The 23,379-nt window shown below is 32.9% G+C and overlaps 1 protein-coding gene across 2 annotated transcripts in view; it reads left to right on the top strand.

Moving 5' to 3' along the window:
* Window positions 1–23,379, top strand: part of METTL15 (methyltransferase 15, mitochondrial 12S rRNA N4-cytidine) — a 209,925-nt gene that overhangs the window by 63,532 nt on the left and 123,014 nt on the right. For both annotated transcript variants that reach the window (XM_081064015.1, XM_081064014.1), the window contains exon 4: window positions 12,863–12,999. In XM_081064015.1, the coding sequence (XP_080920141.1) occupies window positions 12,863–12,999 (137 nt within the window). The remainder of the gene's footprint in view (window positions 1–12,862; window positions 13,000–23,379) is intronic.

Raw genomic sequence — 23,379 nt, 5'->3', positions numbered from 1 at the left:
TACAAGCCAGAAAGTACTTTAAACCACAAAGTCATTTAATCTTCATTATAATCCTGTAAGGTCAGTGTTTTTGACTCCAGTTTTTAACTAAGAGCAGACTCAGAAAGGTTAAACAACCTAACATTCAACCTGGTGTATTTCTTATTATAAATCCTGTGTTCTATGCAATTAAATCAATTAATGATTCAAGAAAAATGTTCCTTTGTCTTTGTTTTAGATTTTTCCTGTCCCCTGGGACACATTTTTCTCTTTGTTGTACTTAGCTATTAGGTCGGTGCAAAAGTAATTGCAGTTTAAAAGGTTAAAAATAATTGCAAAACCCACAATTACTGTTGCACCAACCTAATAGTTATAATCCAGGTTTGACTTGAAGCCATCTTCTTTGATGAAGGAGACTTTTCAGACCATAGCTGCATAGAATATTATTTCCTTCCAGAAAACAGTTTGCGCTTTGTTAACACTGTCTTATAATTATACACTGGTATTTGGCATGTCTGGAATTTTATTCCTTATTACTTAATCATTTTGTGGATGTGTCTGTCCAAGTAGATTGAATGTCCATTAGGAAACTAGGTATATATTTTATAATTTCTATCTCCGTATAAAATTTATACTCCAAAATTCTGTCTTCTCCGTACAGAATGTATACAATAAGTGTATAATTTTTATTATACTCTCAAGATAATCAGCTAATTCATTTTTGTATGAATGTTTCTTCATTTGAGTCAACTAACCACTTTGAAAGTGCATAAAGTCTTCGCAGTCAGTTAAAAATTGAGAGATTATAGGTGCTTAGTTACTAGCGATATGTCAGAATACCAATGTAGTTGAATTAACCCCAGTGTCCAATTCATTGTCCCTACATGGAATTGTTTATACACTTCAAAATACAATTAGTAGTGATAAAATGTTAAAGGTCAATAATAAAAATCTTTAAAGCCAATACTATCCAAAAAAGTAATAATATTTACATTTCTAAAATATGTTTTTTAGAGAGTAAGTATTTAAAAGATCATCTAGTAAGTTACACTTTTTTTTTTTCCAATTTGGGCTGAATTAAAAGACAATTCGAAGTGCTCTCCCTAATAAGACAAGTGCCCATCTAACACCCTACAAAATCTTTACAACATTATTGATTATATTCCCCAAACTGTCCTTCGTATCCCCGTGGCAGTCATGTGGTTACCAATTTGTGCTTTCTAATCCCCTTATCTTTAGAGGGTTAGTAGATTGCGGGAGGGGTGCAGTAGATTTGTGAGGGGTGTAAATGTCTAACTATTACATTATTTTGTGCTCCTGAAACTAATAAAAAAAGATAATTCGAAGATGTTTTCTTAGTTTTAAGACATAGCAAAAGCAGACTAATTATGAAATTGTCTTATTTCAGGTATATCACTGGTGGTTTTTATTGCATTTAAAGTAAAATTCTTTGACTATCCCTCTCTGTAAGTGTTACATTACTGAGAAGCTCCTTTTAAAAACCATCTATCAACTGAAGATTTTGTTAGTGTTTTTTCAAATTCAGAAGCCATGTAATGAAATGTTTTTTGCATGCTAATTAGTTTTGTATTTATTATCATTATAGAATTTTGATTTTGTGAGTATTTTCTTATTTTAAATGCATTATATTAATAATGTTTTTATAGCACTGTACCATTTTCCAATTTCTTCATGCATATTGTCTTATTTGCATATCCTAATAACCCAGTGATGTATACTAGAACAGTGTATTTGTCTCCATTTACACATGGAGGACATGGAGGTCCAGAGAAGTTAAGTAACTTGCTCAACCTTTATGGCAATTAAATAATAGATTCTGGACTAGAAATCAGACATTTTTTCCTTCAGTCTCTTTTACACTCTGCTGCCTCATTTACATCTTTCCTTTTTAATTCATACAATACTTGAAAGCCACAAAGCAATTTGTTCTAAAAGTATTTAGTTATTTTATTGAACCTACCTCTTCTAATTATTTTGAATTATTTTAAAGATACTTTCCTTTTTATTTATGGGGATGGATTTTCTTTGTAGGTATGTTTCTTTTTTTTATTTTTTATTATTAGTTTCAAGTGTACAAAACAATGTAATAGTTAGACATTTATCCCCTCCACAAAGTGATAACCCCTCTCCCCCCATCCACTTCTGACATCGCATATAGTCGTTACATTTCCACTGTCTCTATTCCTTATGCTGTACGCCACTTCTTGTAACTATATATATGTGTATATATAACACACACATATATATATATATATATATATATATATATATATATATATATATATATAAAATTGTAGTTGACATTCATTATTGTTCAGCTTTAGGTGCACAGTGCAGTGATCAGGTATCTACACCATCCCTGAGGTGGTTTCCCTGATAAGACAAGGCTCCATCAGAAACCCTATAAAATCTTTACAACATTATTGATTATATTCCCCAAACTGTCTTTCATATCCCCATAGCAATCTTGTGGTTACTGATTGTGCTTTCTAATCTTTCCCGATTATTTTCCCTCTTACTTGATTATTCTCCCTCTTACTTACCTATGAAACTCTCACTCCTTAAATTTTACTTGCTAACATCTCCATACAAGGGTTTCGTGGTGGTGTCATATGTCCTATTTTTAGTCTGAAACTTGTCCAACCTTGAGTCACATGTTTAAACACGGTAAGGAATATGGAAGTTCCTCCTCACCTGCCCTTTATCTATGTAGTCATATCCACGCACGTGCACCTACAGATGTGCATGCTCACACACACACACCTAACACACAGTAGACTGGACACTACTATAGATAGATCGGTCTGCTTTGATACGTATAAAATTAATGTTATTTGGAGGCCAAGTAATAGAAAATTTTACCAGCATTGGTTTTATTTTAACACTGATAAGAATTTAATATTAGAACCATATTGAAATTGCCATCAGTAAAATGATTTGTGCCCCACCCCCCAAAAATATTGAAAAGAGCATTTACCGACCACACTGAAGAGCTTATTATTGCATTATTTTCACAGTAGTAGTTTTTCAAATTCTATAAACAATTTACATATTTAATAATTCTTAAAAGAAAATAATTGTCTAGCATTTTCAATAGCTACATAATGTTCATGGGAAAGTTTGTCCAGAATATATGAATTTCTTCATGATGTAGATTAAAACTAATTTTCTTATTTAAAAAGGTGCTGACAGATTGGCATTGTCTCAGCCAGAGACCTCTGGGAAATTAAGCTTATTGAGACGACCATGCCATATTATTTTTAGCTATTTGTGTATCTGCAAGCAGATCAAGTGGCAGTCCATTGTACATGGCTGGGACTTATGACTGAAATTCATCCCGTGTTACAGATAAGAGTAAAAGCTACTTATTGTCAAGAAGGATGAATACTCCAATTATTTAATTTAGTATAATTGAAGAACATAATTTATAAAGAAGAAAAAAATAAGCCTTGTTTTGACAAATATTTCTTTTGTGAGTAGGATAGAATTTTAGCTACAATATGAAATGGTTGCAGAATTTAGGCAGGATGAATCATCGTAGTAATACCAATACTCTTGGTAAAATGGAAAAAGAGCTAAATTTATTGCAATGCATTGATTGTTTTGTTTGTGATAGAACTTTTATGTTCTTTCGAGATATTTTTCCTTTTACATAAACCCATGTAATAGTTACAAATTAAACAAAATAAGCACTTAGCAGACAGATACTCAGCAGAGCTTGACAAGACGATAATAAATCAAGGGTTTTGAGGAAAAATGTTTGAGTGTTAGCTGACTATAAGATTGGCGGCCTTCTATGTTCACAGTTACATGTTCTAATTTATTTTAGGTCTATAAATACATCAGTGTGACAAATACGTAGCTGTCAACAGATTAGACAGAAAAGATAAGTAAAGCCTGAGAGAAGTCCGTGATGGTCTTGAGTGATTCAGCACACAGTGGTAGAATAGCTTGTCTTAGCAGTTACAAACATTTCACTGACATTATTAAACAGATAACTCTTTCTAGTGATTTTTCAGTCTGAATATCCTTCACATTATATTATATATCACGTTCTGTCATGTCATTATCTATCATATATTATGTCCGAATAACTAGCTCATCTCTCTTAACACTTGCCTTGCTAATTACATGCAAGTGGCCCCACTATGTTACGTTTAGTAAATGTGTACCAGGTGCGCCATGTTTAGGGCACAGTATTTCCAAAGGCTGCGTAATATGATTTGCATATATAATGAATGTAACTTATCTGAGTGTTGTTTTCACATGTATCATTTTTTTATTAGGATGAGGTTTTAAAAATATAATTGGAACTTAATGTTCTTTACCTATACTTTCAGAAACCAAACTTCTTCCACTATGTGTTGATGCTATTATACTTGTGTATTTCAATTGTTTTTATTGTTCTTTTCAAAATGTGCTCAGCAATGCCCCTCTCACTTCACTGTTTCAAGTTTATTACAAAGAATTATTCTATTTCCACATGACTTTTTAAAACCTCTTTGTTCTCCCTATCAAACTGCCTCTTTCTTCTCATACTTTTAGTTTCCTGTCTTCTGGAGTAAGAAGTTGTTCCTTGGCTTTTCAAACACTAGTTGTGTCGTGATAGGGTATGGAGGGGCAGTGTATAAGGGAGAGAAAAGAAATGCTTCTATTATTTCTGCCTCTGTCTCTAATTGTACCACTAATTCGTGTTTTCCTAAGTAAATGCCTCCAATATACTCATTTGTAAAATGGGATTGCTTTATCTGTCATATAGGCTATTGTAAAAATTAAATTAGATCAAGTTTTTCTTAAAGTGTGTGGCATAGTGAATGCTGGCACATAACTGCACAATAAACGGTGTCTTCTTAGTTACCCAGACAGCACACTTTGTGATCATTTTTTTATTTCTCTCACTTTTTTTTTTTTTTTTTTTTTTTTTTTTTTTTATTTCTCTCACTTTTTACTGAGCACATCTAATTAGTCTATTCTCTCTCTACAGAAAAACAAAGTAGTTAGTACAGGTTCAGGAGGCATAATTTTTGAAATCTGTCTCCCCCATTTATTAGCTGTGCATCAGACAATTTACCTAACCCTCTCTAAATTTACTGTTTCTCCTCTGTAAAATCATAATAAAATAGTAACTTGACTCAGAGTGTGGTTATAAGAAATCACATTCATGTAACTGAATGTGGGTGTTCATGTGTGTGTTTATTACTATGTATAAAATAAATGAACAATGCGGATAAAATGTTTAGCATTATGTTTTGTATAAAATATGCATTCGATAAATGCATCATACAGTGTCACTATTATGACTCCCCATTCCTGTCTGCAGTTCACGCTCTTGTGTCCTCTTATCTGGATGATCTACACCAGGTCACCAATTTGTTCTGACACCCTACTATTCATCTAATACTGTTGACAGTTAAATTATCTGTTGTACTTAAAAAAAAGAAGTACTTGAAGCTGTTCATTATCTAGCAAATATGATGCAAATTACTTATTCTAGCCTTTTAGGACTGCCGCAGTTTGACGTCACACTACCTTTCTAGTATCATTTCCAACTTTGTCTATGTTCATAAGGCTACTATGAGGATTTAGATAAGGAACACATTGCAACAAATAACACAGTATCTGGCACATTAGAAAGTTGTTCATTTCTCCCAGTTTTTTTTCCCCCTCCCTTTTTCTCCTTTCCACACTCTGCTTTTAATAATTCCTGGATTTCAGTCAAGTTTGCTTCCCTTATACATGATATATCTTTTCCTGTGCCTATGCTTTTGCTAAGATTTAATTCTCTTTGTTTTTATTTAATTTTTCAGCAGATATTTATTGACTGTATTCTATGTGCCAGGCATTATTTAGCACCAGGGACACAAATGTTTAGGGCATCTTCCAAAGGCATAATCTAGAAAGAAAGAGCATTATATTAAAGATTCTGAGAACTCCAGGCTGCAGACTACCTGTGAGCAGGGACCCCGGCTATTTTGACTTACTGCTGTATTGCTAACTCTTACAATAGAGCTATGGACATGTTAGGATTCTCATAATTGTTTGAGAAAAAAGATTCAGAGAGATGGAATGAGGCAAAAAGGGAGAGAGCCATGAGACAGTTTGGCATGTTTGATAATTGCATGCACTTCTGTATGGCTAGAGAAAATAAAATTCATGTCTGAGAGAGTGGGAGATGATGTTGGAAAAAAATGCCGGGGCCAGAATGTGAAGAATATTATCTCTTACACCTTAGAAGTTTGCACTCTATCATGTAGTTTTGGAGAGCCTGTGGGGGATTCAGATAGGATTGTCACATGTCACAATATTAGAAAAGATCACTTGTTAACAGTGTAGCAAAAAGAATTAGAAATGAGATTAGAGGCATGGATATCAGTTCTCAGCCTCTTGCAACAGAAAAGCAATGGATATGGGACCTGAATTACAAATGGGAGTGGAAAGATTTAAAACATAATTTCTATGGTAAAATCAGCAGCACTTGGTTGCTATTGGATATGCAGAATATAGAAGAGTCACTAGGAAGGATGAGTCCTGACTTGTGCCCGACTTAACGGCCCAGCTGAATTATGGCCTACTCCAGTGTCGTCCATCTCACTACATTAAAATAAATATTGTTTTACTCCTTATAAAACGTTTTATATATGACTTTCTTATATTGCTAATTTCTTTTTCTAGTAGTTATTCATGTGCATGTCCGAATTCCCTCACCTAAATTATTCCTTCATAATTTAGTATTTTTTTATTATCTTCTATGGCTTTATACTGAATGTTTAGTAAATATAAATTATTAATTAATGCCATACATTTTTATTTAATTACGCCCTGAAAAAACACCCAGAAAGTTATGTATATAGCTGAGACATTTCAGTATTTCAAAATGAAACTGGTAGTTGTAAGTAGATGAAGTTTAACTAAAATTCTTTCAAAAGTACTTTAATTCTAAAAATTCAAAATTAGTAATTGCCAGAAAAGAAAATATTCATAAGAAAAAATTTTAAAGAGAAACCAGGCTATATTATTTCCAAATTCAGATGAGAACGTACTATTAAAAATCTTGCACAGATTGGAAATGACTAATCAACATTAGGAAAATGAAATTTGAAGTTCTGCCTTCATACTATTCATGGCTAAAAATGGTTTCATGTCCAATTTTAACATTGTTTCAATGTGAAAATTTCAGTGATTAGAACTGTTGGATTGGAAGAAAAACAGAAAACGTTTAATTATCTAGTCTATGTAGGATAATCTTGGGCAAATTCCTTGATTTCTGTCAGTCTCCCCCTTCAGCAAGCAGCCTTAGCTGAATCTTAAAGAATGTTTTTATCACACTCGAGAGGTGTAAAAATGTAGTGCTAGGTATACTGTAGAAATACAGAGCAGTGTATAATCATGGAATTGAACTTGGATTTTTTCTGATGGGTTTTTCCAGCCCTAACCACTCATCAGTCTATGGTTTTAAGTGTTTAGTTTTTTGTTTTTAATGTCAAGATCAATTTGCAAACTAACCTGTCAAGAAATCAGTCTTTACCAGTTGCTGTTACACATAATGGGCAGACATTTACACCATGCTATGTATATAATGGAATTGTCTTTGGAATTGAATTCAACAGTTCTGTCCTTATAAAGTCTCTTTTAAAAATTTAGAATGGTAGAACAGTGATTGTTTTTAACTGTGTTGGAGGCTTTAGATACAAAGTTCCCAATAGTCATGGGAATGTAAAGTACAGCATAGGGAATATAGTCAATAACATTATAATAACTTTGTTTACTGCGAGGTGGGTACTAGACTTACTGGGGTGATCACTTCATAAGTGTCTAATCACTTCATAAATGTCTAATCACTATGTTATGCAAATGAAACTAATATAATATTGTGTCACTGTGGTTGAAAAATAAACTTAAGAAAAGATATAAAGTTCCCACATGTATCTATCTTCATATTAAGAAAAAACTTCTTTTCGAGAAACAACTGTTTTTATTTTAGTGCAATTACGTAATTTCAATGGGGAAGTATTATGAGATAAGGTGGAAATAGTACAAGGTCTGGGTTTTAGTATTAGCTTTATCCTCAACTAGCTATCAGCTACCCTTTTCAGGCTTTGGTCTCCTCATAAGTAAAATGAGGGGGTGGAATAAATAGTCTGTTATGTCCCTTTGAGCTGTGAAATTCTGCATCTGTACCCTGTCCATATTAAATCCACAGCGATAAGCTCAACTATCGAGTGAGCTTCACTATGACTCATCTTAGTGAAGGGTAGAACCTAGTCATTTCTATGGTAGGGATAAAATGTCATTTAGTTGCATTTGATTAAAAGAGCTCACCTAAAATAAGAAATGTTCATTTTTCTTATTCCAAATGTAAAGGAGAACTGATCAGCAATAGAAACTTGGTGCTATAGCATTATATACTGCTATTAATTGCAGATCATTATTAATGTTCTGAAAAAGTTCTGTTCCTTAATGAATCAATTTATAATATTAGGAATACAATGATGTTAGATGACTTAAAAACTGAACATCTTCTGATTATTTGATGTGATTCTATGGTAATGAGTTATTTTGAAGAGTGTTTCTGAATTCATATGCACAAATAAGTGTTGCTATCTTTATCATAGTCACCTTGGGAGGCTGAGTCCTTTTTTCATATCACATCACTAACTATACCGGGGCTGCCAAAGAAACGTATACAAGTGGACACTTTGGTCAGCGTCGCTCAAGCAGTAATTTGCCATCATCAAAAGTGTCTGGAGGCGGAGGGTAACCACTTTGAGCACCTCTTCTAATTGCAGAAGTCAAACGTGACTTGTGTTCTTGTTTTGTTATTGGTATATATTGAGTAATATAATTTTGATACTGTTTTCCTTTCTTAAAAAGTGTATAATTTTTGGCACCCTCTGAATACCAAGCATCTAGTATTGTGCACTAATGTTTCCATATTAAAATGGAGACTACATTGGAGAATTGTATGAATCTTCTCCCTCAAATGCTAGTTTTTTTTCTTTCAGTCACTTTTCATTTTGATTGTTAGCCCCAGCTCCCTGTGCTGAGAAGCCATCGATCTCAGTCATCCCCCTGACCTCACACACCATCCAGAGCTATGCAGAGCCCCTGCATCTCATCATTCCTTTCTTACCACATTTAGTTTCCCTTGAGATGCCTTTTGTCCTGACATCTGGGATCAAAGGTTCTGCTGCTTCTGTGCCACAGAGGGCCATAGAGATCTCTGGTGGCACTGGGAACCCTTGATTGAGGGTCCATCCTCCCTTAGTTCACCTTCCAGCCAGCTACTCGGAGACCTTATCACCCACCAGTCATTTTATAGGTCCTGCACTTTCCTGGAATGTGTCCATCTTTTTCGTGTTTCTTTTACTCAGTTTCAGAGAAATCTCTTTTTACCCAGGATAACTAGCATTTTATCTGAGGTTTGTCTTTTTTTCTTTAACTTAAGTGGGAACTGGTTGTCTTCAAATGATAGGAGAGATAGAAAGTGTTTTCTTTCTGCCATGCAAAAATCCTTAAGGAATATGCATTCTAAAGCTCTAAATACCTAGGTACCTGCTTGAAAGAGAGAAGGGGAACAAAGAAAGAGGGAAGGAGGGAGAGAGAGAGATGAGTTATCTTGCTACACAAGATAAAGACATGGCTTTGAAGAGCCTAAATTCCAGCAGGAATGAGTGATTTATAAAAAATTAATTTTTTCTTGTATAATTTTTGTAAAGCTACCTCTGCCATGATTCTTTCTTATGGTATCCACTTTTTTTCTTCTTTTTCTCCCTCCTTCTCTTCATTCTTTATTCCCTTCAGAAAGAACACAGAATGTATAGAGTTGGTGACACCTGTTTTAGAATTCTCTTTCCCTCACTTACCAGTAACATGATCTTAATAAAGTTACATTATTTCTCAGCACCTGACTTTTCTGTTTGTAAAAATATAAATAATGCCACTTGTCCATACTACCTTACAGAACTTTTGTTAGACTAAGTAGGAAAATATTAATGGCTGGTAAACCATAAAGCAATATGCACATATAGACTTTATTGATTTAATGTAGCAGCGCAAGAGAAAACACGGGTTTTCAGCCAGGTATACCTATGTTTTTTTCCCATATTTGCCATTTGCTAGCTTAGTGTAATCTTAGTTTCTGTATGTGTAAAATCTAATTACACCTACTTCGTAGTTGTAAGGAAGAAAAGAGTAAGATGATCTTTATAAATCTCTGTGAGGTAAATGGGCACATTTCACCCCCATTTCTTAAATGGAGCAGTTGAAGCTCAGAGAGTTGAAATGATAAGTGAAATTGATGATAAGTGAAATTACCAGAACAAACCCTTGGTATCAAATATGGGCTTGACTTTTTAGATAGATAATTATATCTGGCAATTTCAAAGAAAGAGTTTGATATGTGTTTGGAACATAAGATACACATTTAAATGTATGTATAGATGAGACCCATGGAAGGATTATTTTGAAACATTCAGATTTATTTGTTCTTGTGCACTTGTTAAGTAAAATGAATTGTCCAGTCTATTTTATTATCAACTGTACAAATTAAAAACGTGGTCTTATGTCAAGTTAATGACCCAAGAGAAGGAAAAAACTGATTGACTCTCTTTTGAATTGTGCTGGGTGACTCACTATTACATTTGATGAGCAATGTATATTAGAATTTTGAAAAATGAAAGTTGATGGCTTCAATCACTTGTTAACCCAGGACATATGGTAGGGTTCACTTCTAGTTTAATAAATCCCCATCTGTCTTCCACTTTTTGTTTTGTGTTACACTTGACTGGTTATAGTAGATTATTTTTTTCCTATGGAAACTTCCTTGATTGCCAGTACATCTCCAAGGGCATAATCATGATATATTAAAAAATAATCATGTAAATTATAATCATTGTCTCACATTTTCCAGAATATTTTTAATGATGAAGATTTTTCCTTTTAAATATTGATTGGGACTTTCCTGGCTTGAGATAAGTTAATCATATGCAAATTATTTTATTTGGTATCCTTTTAGTTTAAATCCAGAGTTATAACAAGACTTGATATTGGGCCATAACAAGAAAGTGGCTTACTATTTTGCCTGGGAAAAGTTACTTGTTGAAATTATGCTAAACCCCCAGAAATTTTAAAACTGAGGTTAGGTATGCTGGAAGATTTTAACCACTCATAGATGAATAGAGTTAGTATACAGAGTGGGAAGGGAAATGATTGGATCTTGAGGTTATAAGGTGTAATCCTGCAACCATACAAATAATAAGACTTTAAGTGTTGTTTTAAAGTTATTGTTTGAATTGATGAAACAATATGCGTAGACATGCCTTTTGTGCTGACAATGATAGAAGTGCAAAGTTAAGTTATATGAACACATTTATGTTAAAAGGCAATGCTTGTACATTTTTACCACATTTACATCTCTTCTATTTTACCTCCCTACTCTCCTCAATTTTGATCAGAAGATTTCCTCCACATTATTCTTTGAATTGGAGGCAAACTTTTCTAAGGATTTGAACAGAGGCTGGGACTCAGCAGGGTAGCTGGTATCAAAAATCAAAGCATAATTGTTCCTTGTTTCTGACCACTCTCCCTATAATAAGTTATAACATTTAGGGCAGGGAAGTACTCAAATCCATTACAGGAATTTCTCTTCTTCTGCAATGTACACATGGACTTTACAAAGTTATGTGTTTAAATATTTTTAACAGTCTGGCTTATAGTGTATGTTGTGATAGTAATCAATATTATTGTCATAAGTGTTTTTCTTTTCATATTATCAGTGAAACTTATTGAAAGGGTACATTAAGCTATGAGCATGACTTTGGGGGGATGTGCTGAGAGTGTCTTCACTTCCAAATCCATCCCAGTCAACTCACTTGTTGACACATAGCTATCTAATAGTCCAGCTCTGGTTTCTTGCCCAACTGTGACCAGACTATTTTCTTTATAGTGTGGCCAAATAAAATAGCCTAGGAGTAGATTCAGATCCAGTTAACTTTATTGTGTATCTAGAATGATGCATTCTAGATACATTTAAAGATATGCATTTAAAGATATGCATTCCCATACATCGTGTCTTGTCCTGTCAAAATTATTACCGGCAAATCTTTCACTCTCAAAAGTGTCTTGGTTTAGATAAGAAATTGCATGTCACCTTATCAATTGGATAGGTATTGGTGGTATATTCTTTTCTTCTAGACCTTTTTTTTTTTTTTTGTAAATCCTGGAGAAATCTAGAGACATTGGAATTTTAAGTGCCTTTCCCAAAGGTACATAGTTACTTAATGGCAAAGCTAGACGTTACCCCAGGTGTTTTGACTTAAGCCTGGGCTTTTTTTTCCAGGTTAGATGTGTTAATTTGTCAATTTTCCAGATTATATTTTTAAAGATTTGTCCAGTGACTATTTATTGTTAGGTATATTCTCTCATTCTTGCTGAATATCTCTATGTTTAATATAGGTATTTAAATTGAGATAAAGTGAGCCACACCAATTGTAAGCTAACTCCCAATGAGAAATTCTTGGAAGTATCATTACCAGCCAGGTGTTGGAAAGCCTTAAAAAGTGAGCAGCACAACACTGTGGCCAGTTTGACCTTAGGGACTGAAATGTAAATTTGTCTTGAATTGGTCAGCCTGTGACAGGGATTGTCATTTTACTGATACTCTGACCAATTCTTATGGACCGATCACTCATAACTGGTCCAGATCTCACACACAACAAATGGAACTCTAGGGAAAACAGTTATAATTGTTTTTCTATTTGCTATCAGCTCTGAAAATCATTATGTGCTTCTAGAAATTAGGACAGCTAGTAAGAATATGTTGTTCATGCTGTTCAAGGTAATTTTCTTTTTCTGTGTTGGCTAGATTTTTCTAGATATGACATTTGGTTCGGGAGGACACACAAGAGCCATTCTACAGAAGGAGTCAGATATTACTCTTTATGCGTTAGACCGAGACCCAACTGCTTACGCAATGGCTGAACAGCTTTCACAATTATATCCGTAAGTAATACTCTTATATGATTAATATTGGCGCTGAGTTTTACAGAGTTTGGTTTTTACAAATACCATCTTGGAATTTGTTCTCCCTAGTGTGATATTGCACTTCATTCCACTAAGTATTTCCTGCCCTGTAATACCCCAAATAATTGATGTGCGATGTTTTATTGCCAATTTTTTGTTATCAGAAAATAATGATATTCTACATTTATTATTTCTGAATTAAGAATAAATAACAAAACGACTTTTCCCTAAAATTTGAAGATGTGTTGAAACCCATCCATGAGTGATATTCTGACAAATAACCCGTAGTTTAAAAGACAATTTTTAAAGAATTTTATGAGTTATAGTTTCCAAGAATTTAGTGGAATAAATAAGTATGTGAAAATTCTGCAGAATTCATGAGGTCACAACTTAATGCAGTTGTTTTGTCTGAATACTTGTTGAAATTCACAAGTAAATTTAAAGCTATCTATTCTTCTGTCAGAATTCATGAGCTTTCACTAGAGAACTTGTTAAAAATATAAAATATTGTCTTCATGAGTGGTAAAACCATCTTCCCTTAGACAAAAATTTAGAATTAGTGAGTTAAGACCATATGCTATGTTGTTTAAAGGCCATCAGCCTGAAAAACAAACATCTTGGAGCTAAGATGATTATCTCCAAATACTATGTAAAAGGCTATTTTCAGGAATCAGGAATTGTTCTATTCTCTCACACTCGAGACTGAAATCAAGAAAATAGATGAGAATTTCAGAGGTAAATTTTGACTTGTTGTAAACTAGAGTTGTTACTAGTTGTAACAGTGGAAAGGTCTATGGTGAAAGAGCAAAAGTATGACCACAGAAGAGTATAATCACAGACTACGGTAGAAAATTGCATTACTATTCTAGCTAGGATAGTCTTTTCAGCTTCTCTCAGGTTCAAAATGCTTTGAAAATCTATCAGTGTCATTTATTCTCCTAATAAGCAGGTAAATAAATATACAGAAATTTTGATTTGCAAGGTTACAGGGTTCATGGAGTCCCTGAAACCCATTTGATCCCAGGTTATTTTCTTCTAGGAGATAATATATGAGGATGTGGTTTAATAAAATGATACTATCTTTTTATTTTTTTAAATCTTTTGCTGTCATCCTGCAAAGTAAGTTAATGTACCTTCCTTAAGAAAATCTTGTACTAGAGCATTGATGTTTATGAAACATCTTACATATCCACTTGATTATGACTTTAGCATTCATAGAATGAGTATAGATTTCCACTATATTTCACTATCATAGAGAAATTCAATTTTCGTAGATATTATTGTTTCTAAAGGCTATGATTCCTAGTTCAGTTGTTCCAAGCTTGCTTGATACTTAAAATACCCTACTTTCTCAAATGGAGTTTAAAGTTTATCAATTTTAGAAGGTACTGTATAATTTTTTACCTAACAGTAGTCTTGGGACATATATTCTGATCTGTCACCTACTAGTCTTATTTTATTAAATTATGCTACCTTCGCTCAACTCTTGTTGAGACATTTTCAGTTCATCTACAAAATAATTTCTTTGCCAAACGTAGTAAATTAAACAACAATGAAATAAATCAGGAAGAAGGACTTAATGAGATAAAAGCTAGAATCAAAGACACTGAAAACAAAAACAAAAACAAAAAGAAGAAAGGATAAGGAAATCCCAAGTGATCATTCTTTGAAAATAGCAAAAAATCCCTTTTCAGCCTGATTGTTAAGGGAAAAAGAGAGCAAAAATACATGATTAAAATTGAGAGAGAAGACCAACCATAGACACAAAATAATTCAATCATAAAATAATATAACCACAATTCTTTGGTAACTTGAAATCTAGATGAAAGATGTCCTAGCAAAATATAAATTATTAAAATTGACTGAATAATTTTAAAACTTGAGTAGGTCATTAACATAAAAAAGATTAGAAAGATAAATGAAGTACAGAGGAAAATACTCCATGAATAAAAATCCATGACCAGATTTGCAGTTGTTATCTAGCTATTAAAAAATAGGAAAGAACACTGACTGCCTTTTACACTAGTCCTACCTGACCATGGTAAATATGGAAAGCTCTTTCAGTTATTTTACATTGAATCCATTGTAGTTTTAATACCTAATCTTGCTAGAGATGGTAGAAAAGAAAAAAGAGAAAAAGTCCAACCTTACTGACGTATATAAATGCAAAAGTCAAAAGGAAATACTAGCATATTTCATTCATAAATTAATTAAAAAATTAATACCTATGGCCTAATAGGGTTTGTTTTAGGAATATGGGGAGGGCTCTACATCAGACAGTCAATCAATGATAGGTTCAATTGCATGACAATGATCAGTTAGCTATTCTTATTAAAATCTCTAAGTTAAACAGGAATATAAGAAAACTGCTTAAATGTAAAATATCCTGTTACTGAAGGACAAATAGCAATTATTTCCCCAAAAGGTGAAATACTATAACAATTTAAGTCAAAATCAGGATGTAAATATTATTAATTTCTATAAATATATATTTTTTTATTAAAGTTTTCTGCGATGACAGTGGTTGGTAATGTTACATAGATTTCAGGTGCATAATTCTGTAATACATAATCTACCGTATTTCCCTGAAAATAAAACCTAACCAGAAAATAAGTGTAGTATGATTTTTCAGGATGCTCGTAATATAAAATAAGCCCTAATACGTCTTTTGGAGGAAAAACTAATATAAGACCCAGTCTTATTTTTAGGGAAATAGGTTAGGGCTTATTTTATATTACGAGCATCCTGAAAAATCATTCTAGGGCTTATTTTCTGGTTAGGTCTTATTTTCTGGGAAATACAGTGTATATAATGTTGTGTGTTCATCACCCAGAGTCAGTTCTCCTACCATCACCATATAGTTGATCCCTTTTACCCTCTTTTACCTCCCCTCTTCCCCCTTACCCTATGGTAACCACTAAACTATTGTCTGTCTATGAGTTTTTGTTTCTTCATTTGTTTGTCTTGTTCCTTTGTTGCTTTCAGTTTTATTTCCCACATATCAGTGAAACCATATGGTTCTCGACTTTTCCTGTCTTGACTTATTTCGCTTAGCATCATAATCTCAAGATCCATCCATGTTGTTGCAAATGGCATTATTTTATCTTTTCTTATGGCAGAATAGCATTTCATTGGGTATATATACCTTATCTATTCATCTATCAAAAGACACTTTAGTTGTTTCCATGTCTTGGCCACTGTTGGTAGGAATGCAAATTGGCACAGCCTTAATGGAAGGCACTGTGGAGATTTCTCAAAAAATTAAGAATAGAATTACCATATGACCGAGCAATCCCTCTTCTGGGTATCTACTCCAAAAATCTGAAAACATTTATCCCTGAAGATACATGTGCTCCTATGTTCATTGCAGCTTCTATAAATGTTTTAATCAACATTTTTGGAAGGTCTGGCAGAGGTAATTAAGAAACTAAAGAGAGGCTAAAATACTCGTTAATAATGATTTGACTGAATATTTAAAAACCCAAAAGACTTGTAAAATTAAGACAGTTAGGTAAAAATTTTAATATCATCTTAAGTAGTAAATACAAAGGGAAATAGGAAAAAATATTTCACTCTTAAAAGCATCTAAAATTATATACAATATTTATTAATTTAGCTAGAAAGGCAAAATTACAAATAAAAACTATGTAATTTTATTGAAGGACATGCAAGATCTGAACAAAAGAGAAAACGTATCTTGGGGCAGAACAAATTAATATTTAAAAAAAGTCAGTTCTCCCAAAATTTATATATGCATTTAATGTACTTCCAGGAACTACTTAACTGATTTTACCTTAACGGATGTATTTTTTTTAAAAATTTGGATAATATGATCTTAAAAGTTCAAGATCTTCCAGTGGAAAAAAAAAGTAAGAGGAAACTTGTCTTACCAAATGTCAGATCATACTATCAAATCACTATAATGAAATCAATATGATATTGGCATAACAATAGGCAAGCAGATAAATGGAGGAGAGAATCAGATATAAATTACACTATATAAAATAATTTTAAAGGACACAAATGTATTTTAATTCATTGAGAAAATAGTGCATTATTTAATAAATGGTAATGGTACAATGCCTGTCAAACTTAAACAAAATTAATAGACCTCTATTTTAAATCAAGTTCAAAAATAACTCCCAGACAGAAAAATTATAAATAAAATACCCAAAGAAAGTTGAAGAGATTATATATGCAATCGAAGTTGAAAAAACATTAAATCAATACTAGAAATCATAAATCTATAAAAGTAAATAGAAATATCTAATTATATATAAAAAAATTAATTATATATGGCAAAAATAGTACAGTAAAATTTCCAAACTGTTAATTTGGAAGAGGAAAAGTAATACAAGTTCTGACAATTATGTTCACGAACTTAGTGCAACAATGTTGCTAACCTTTTTTGATATCAGAAGGATTATTCATTAGGAGTTTGGATCAACCAGACAAACAGTTAACCGAGTTTAGGATTTGGAAGTGCTGAAAAGACTGCATGAAAAAGTTAGATGACATGAACTTTTCGCCAACAATTCATGGCTCTTGCATCACGACAATGCACCAGCTCACACAGCACTGTCTGTGAGGAAGTTTACAGCCAGTAACCAAGTAACTGTATTGAAACACCCTCCCTACTCACCTGATCTGGCCCCCAATGACTTCTTTCTTTACCCGAAGATAAAGGAAATATCGAAAGGAAGACATTTTGATGACATTCAGGACATCAAGCGTAATATGACAACATTTCTGATGGCCATTCCAGAAAGAGTTCCAAAATTGCTTTGAAGGGTGGATTAGGCGCTGGCATCAGTACATAGCTTCCCAAGGGGAGGACTTCAAAGGTGAATGTAGCGACATGCAGCAATGCAGTGTGTAATACTTTCTCTAGGATGAGTTTGCATTCTTAATTGTCTGACCTCGAATAGTGGATAGGAAAAAGACTGATATTGTAGGGGAGGAAAAATATATTTTTCATCTACCCTTCTGGGACCCCTATAACAAAAGATAGATTAGTAAGAGGATAGCATTTTAATTTATTTAATGTAAGTTTTATGTGACACAAGAGCCTTCATGAGGAAATGACCCAAGAGCACAGTTAAAACTGAGCATTTTTAAATTAGGTTTGATGAAGAGTGGAAAGTTATGGAAAAATATTGCAGGACAAAGGGTATGAGCTAAGTGTAGTAAACTAGGGGAAACATAGCAAACCCCTTTCATTCAGATTCCTTTCATTTCTTCATCTTCATAGATAAGGAGGCTTCTTTCCTCTAGGTATAGGGAGAATATCTCTCACACAGGGGTCTTATGACCTACTTCAGGGGAGAGAAACTTTCTTAAGTAGGTCAGAGGATTTTCTGACCTACTTCAGAAAATTCTTCCTACATGGATCATTTCTCAATTTCCTTCAGTTTAAAATATTCAATATGCCAAGGTGCCGTATTTTGGGGTAGCTTGTCCTGAACTCCATCAATATTTATCATACAAGAAGAGTTCTTTCAAAATTGATAAGACAACAAAAACCAGTTTGAAAAATGGACAAAGGATGTGGAAGGGTCATTCATAGAAGATTAGGAATGAAAATATGCTCCACATTAGTAGTAGTGATGCGAGAAACAAAATTAAAGTATTAATAATGGTATAAGTACTTCACATTTACACTGTAAAGACATAATTTTGAAAGGGAGGATATAGGGAAAAGGATACTCATCCATTTTTTGTGGACCTCTTTTAATATTAAAAAAAATAACCTGCTTAGAGTCTATTCCATCTAAATGAAAGAATCAACATCTAAGGAAACATACCATTAGACTTATTACAGACTTGTATATGGATTGTTTGTATGTATCATTATGAGAACTTGAAAAAGAAAGAATTAGTGGTGGGGGAAGTATGGACAAAGGGAAAACAATGGTTAAAAAACACAAACTCAAAGATTGTATGATCACAACTCTGCCTATCTATGTAAAGTAGAAAATGCCAAGCAATGCTCTATGTTATTTATGAATACCTACATATGAGTTATGGTATTTAAAATATGTGTGAGAAAGAAAAACACAAATTCGGGCCAGGGATTATTTCTGGGGATGACGGATGGGTGGTTGGTGGGAAGGATGCAAAGGTTAAGTAGATTGCCTTAAAAATACACACGTAATTACAACTTTTAGGAACGTATGCAATAAAAGAAATATTTTTGTCATTTGAATGTGAATATCTTTTGAGGAAACATAGTAATTTCTTTCTTACCTTTATTTATTTGTTTTGCTGCTGTTTTGCTGTTTTCAAAGAGGAGCTGATGCTTCTCGTGAAAAATCCCACGTTCTTGACTCTGTCAACACTAAGTCAAAAATAGAAACTAACGTTTTCATGGAAAACTAAGCAGTTCTTAGGAAGGCTGACTTTTAGGCGAACCCATTTTAGTTCGTTCAGAAAAGATATGTCAGATCACCTGTTGTTTGTAAACTGAAACTTTTCCCCATTGCCTCTGAAAATTGTACAAGAGGAAACACATTTAAATTGGAGCAGTGGGGTGCTGGCAGACTTTTACCACCGTGGAAGTTGGCTGTTAGAAGACAGTTTTTTAAAAACAAACTTTTCTCCTGCACTTAGGAATAGTATGTGGTCCGTATACTGAGTTTAAAGAATATAGCCATGTACAAAGAAAAAAAGTCATAATTGAGTCCATCATTTTACTATAATTTTAGGCAGATATTTTCAACATTTTATAAATGTCGATGTGCTCATTGGGTAAACATATAATATACAGAAAAACATAAAGAAAAAAATTAAACTCAATTATAATTCCACCACCTTAATCGGTAGTAATGATTTTGTGTATTTCATTTTATCTGATGAATATTTCACTATATTGTATGTACTATTTCTTGTTTGAACTTTCTTGGGTATGTTTGCTTTTTATATTTCTAAAATGTTAGCACATCTTGGCCAATCTTAAAATAACATTTTGACCAATTGCATTAAATACATAATTAATTTAGAAAGAATTGACATCATTATTCTGCATCCCAATCCAGACGTTCATGTCTTTCCAGTTATTACTGTATTTTGTGTTTTATTAATATTTTTCTTAATTAAAATGATAAAATACAGAAAAGTACTGAGAAGAAAATTACAATGATTCATAACCATACCACCAATATTAAGTTTTTGGTATATTTGCTTTTAATCATTTTGTTATATATGTACATGCATTCATATATGCATACATATATGTTTTACAAAAGTTGATTCTACTTATACATTATTGGCATATTCATACTTCATGAATATGTTAAAGAATAATTTTTTTAGTTGTAGAGTATTTCCTTTATGCAATTATAACTTAATTTATTAGAATTCTAATTCTAATATCGTCTTATCCATGTTCATATTACTCTATTTTAAATCTTCTGTGCTATATTATTTTAGATGTACTTTCTATAAACAACAAATACCAGATGTACTTTGTACAAACAAATCTGAGTATGTTTTCTGTAATAGGGTAATTAAATTAGGATATGCTTGCTCTTTCTGTCACCTCTTTAAAATATTTTTTATTTTTGGGTCTCACTAAATTTTTCTTTTGCTTGAAAATTTTTTTTTGTCTGTTGTGCATGTATATATATTTGGTCTTGCTTTTTCTCTAGCATTTTTGATGACATACCTTTTATTTTTTAATTTACTACTGGCTGATGTTAGTATTTTTTAAGATTAAAAGTATTTTCAAGATTAAAAGTATTCAAACGATTTTTATTAAGTATGCAGAATAATATTTATTCATTAACCACCCCATGTAAGTAAGCAATTAACACTTTCATTTTAATTTTCCTTTCTCACTCCACGTCTTGATTTTTAAAATATGACCTTGGAGTTTAGACATTAAAATCTACTACTATGATAATTATTAGTTAGCAGTTGTGTTGTTTGGCAGTCATATCTAAAATATTTGTACTTAAATCCATTGAATTTATTTCAGTGCACCCCACTTGCCGTTTTATAACACTGCAAATCCCTTTTTGAGTTCTTTATGTGAGCTCATATTGACTACATCTTTAAGTAGTTTTCCTGTAAATATGTGAAAGGGAACATCTCCGGCTCTGTCTACCTGAGACTTTGTCATTCATGGTTTCTTACTTCATGGGCAACAACTTGATTTGAGTGCAGCATTCTGGGAAGTTTATAGATATTACTCTTTTTCTTCTTACATCTAGTGTTATTTTTTCCTTTCCTAGGGAGTCTGTTTCTCACTCCTCTAATACCAGGCTGGATGCTTACTAGATCCATTTCTTTGAACATTTTTAATATTCATAAATTTCACAAAGAAATATTAATGGTCTCTATTAATTTTTCATGTTCTCTGTGAACAATTTTGGCCTATGAATAAGGTCTTCTGTCTACCAAGGAGTTTTTGTATTTGTTAGCCCCCACTCTTTTTTCAGTTCTCTAACCTATGAGCACTTACTGTTTGTTTTTTGGAGTTGTAGTACCTGTCATGCATGTGCTTTAGTTCATCTCTTAGTGCTTTCTGCTATTTGTCACCTTGCCTCTGTATTCTGGGATATGTCTTCAGTGTTATGCTATGTGTTACAGATTTGATTTTGTACTGTTGATTACGGTTTTCACTGCCTCTTATTCAGCTTTTGGAAGGTATCTTTCCTTGCAACCTTATTTAATTTGTTGACCTGTTCTTTTCGGCCAATACCTTTTTATCTCCTTTTGTTCTATCACCTCATTTTTATGTTTTATTTCATAGTCAGCTGTGATGAAATTTATGAAATCCAAAGTATATGCATTCTTACCTTTTCTGGTTTTTTTTGTAATAAATATTTTTCAAAACTATGCTATTGTTCTCCATATCTTGAGTACAAACACTTCCTTTTTCACTCTTCCAGGATCTCTTCGTAGGTCCCATCCTGGTTGTGTATTTATGTTAGTTTTTATTATTTGGATAGATTTTGCTTTCACCTGCCCATTGTTCAGTCATGTGGGGCTGAAATCTTCACTTCAGATTTTAAGTTAGAAAGTTACTTGAGATACGTAGTCTCTTCTTGCAAAAAATCTTAGCATTTGGGTGTTCTTTTGTAGAATTTGCCAATAGGAGGAGGGTTTTATTTTCTTACTCTTGTCAGAGAATGCAATTCATAAAAGCTAATGCTCTCATAATGTGTTGCTTCTGTGGCTCTGCCTGCCTTCCCATTCTAGAGATATTATTCATTATCTAGGACATGTTTTGAAAGTACCTGTCAATTTCTGCCCTTGGTGTTATTGTATTACATGAATTGTAATCGCTAAATGAATGTAGCAATAAAGGTATTGGTGGCTGGATAGAAGGACATGGTGGGGTAAAATGGCCCCAGTAGCCTCACCATCTTCCTGTCTACACAGTTTAAATGATACCTTGAGGTACTTTCTTGTGTTTCTAAGGGAGGTGTAAATGGAACATTTTTAACCTTTTAACTAACTGACTCTACAGCCTTGAATCAGGGCCTAATCTTATCTTTGGTAAAAGGAGATATTTTTCCTGTATTCTGCCACATCCTTGAGGAACATTTTTAGTTGTTGATGCTATTTGAACTTCAATTGTTTTGTGTCTTTTCGGAGAATATTAAATAGATATCAATAGCTGACCTCCATCTTTTCTGTTCAAGTTTGCTCCATGGTCATTAAATTGGAGAGTTATGAGTCTATTTACCCTATGATACATCTATTCTAAATTACTCGTGATCTAAGTTGTGTAGTCTGTTCTCTAGTACTTGTAGCTTACCATTTACCTTCTCTTCCTTTTAAGCCACTGTTACTTATTCTTGATTAAATTCACACAGGAAGGCCAGGGAAAATGCAAATCTAGACCTCATGGCTGTAGGTTTGCTACTTGTGTTCTGTTAGGTTGGTGCAAAAGTAATTGCGGTTTTTGCAATTATTTTTAACCTTTTAAACCACAATTATTTTTGCACCAACCTAATGGCATACTACTGTATTATGCTAGAAGCAATTTAATCACATTCTCTAGCAGAGCTAAGATTCAAATCCAGGCATTTTATCTCCAGGGCCAGTGTGAAAATCTTGTAAAGAAATACACTATCTTGAACAGCCCTATCTAAAATTTTGACTACCAGGATAAGGTATGAGACACAGCTGTTATTAATCTTACTAGCCATAGGACTTCAGTTCTGCTATGCATCGTCAAAGTGAAAGAATTTTTATAAATATAAATAAGCATGAAAAAAGACAGCTTGAAAGAACTAGACCATTTTGAACTATTGGTGATAGTCTGTCACCTTTTCACTATTTTTGATAATACACATAAAACTAAGATGTGATATTATATTTTGCCCCACTGAATACTATTAAATGTAACCT

This window comes from Rhinolophus hipposideros, assembly GCF_964194185.1.
Source record: "Rhinolophus hipposideros genome assembly, chromosome: 10".
Taxonomy (NCBI): domain Eukaryota; kingdom Metazoa; phylum Chordata; class Mammalia; order Chiroptera; family Rhinolophidae; genus Rhinolophus; species Rhinolophus hipposideros.
The sequence above is the reverse complement of the archived record's forward strand: the minus strand, read 5'-3'. Positions and strand labels throughout refer to the sequence as shown.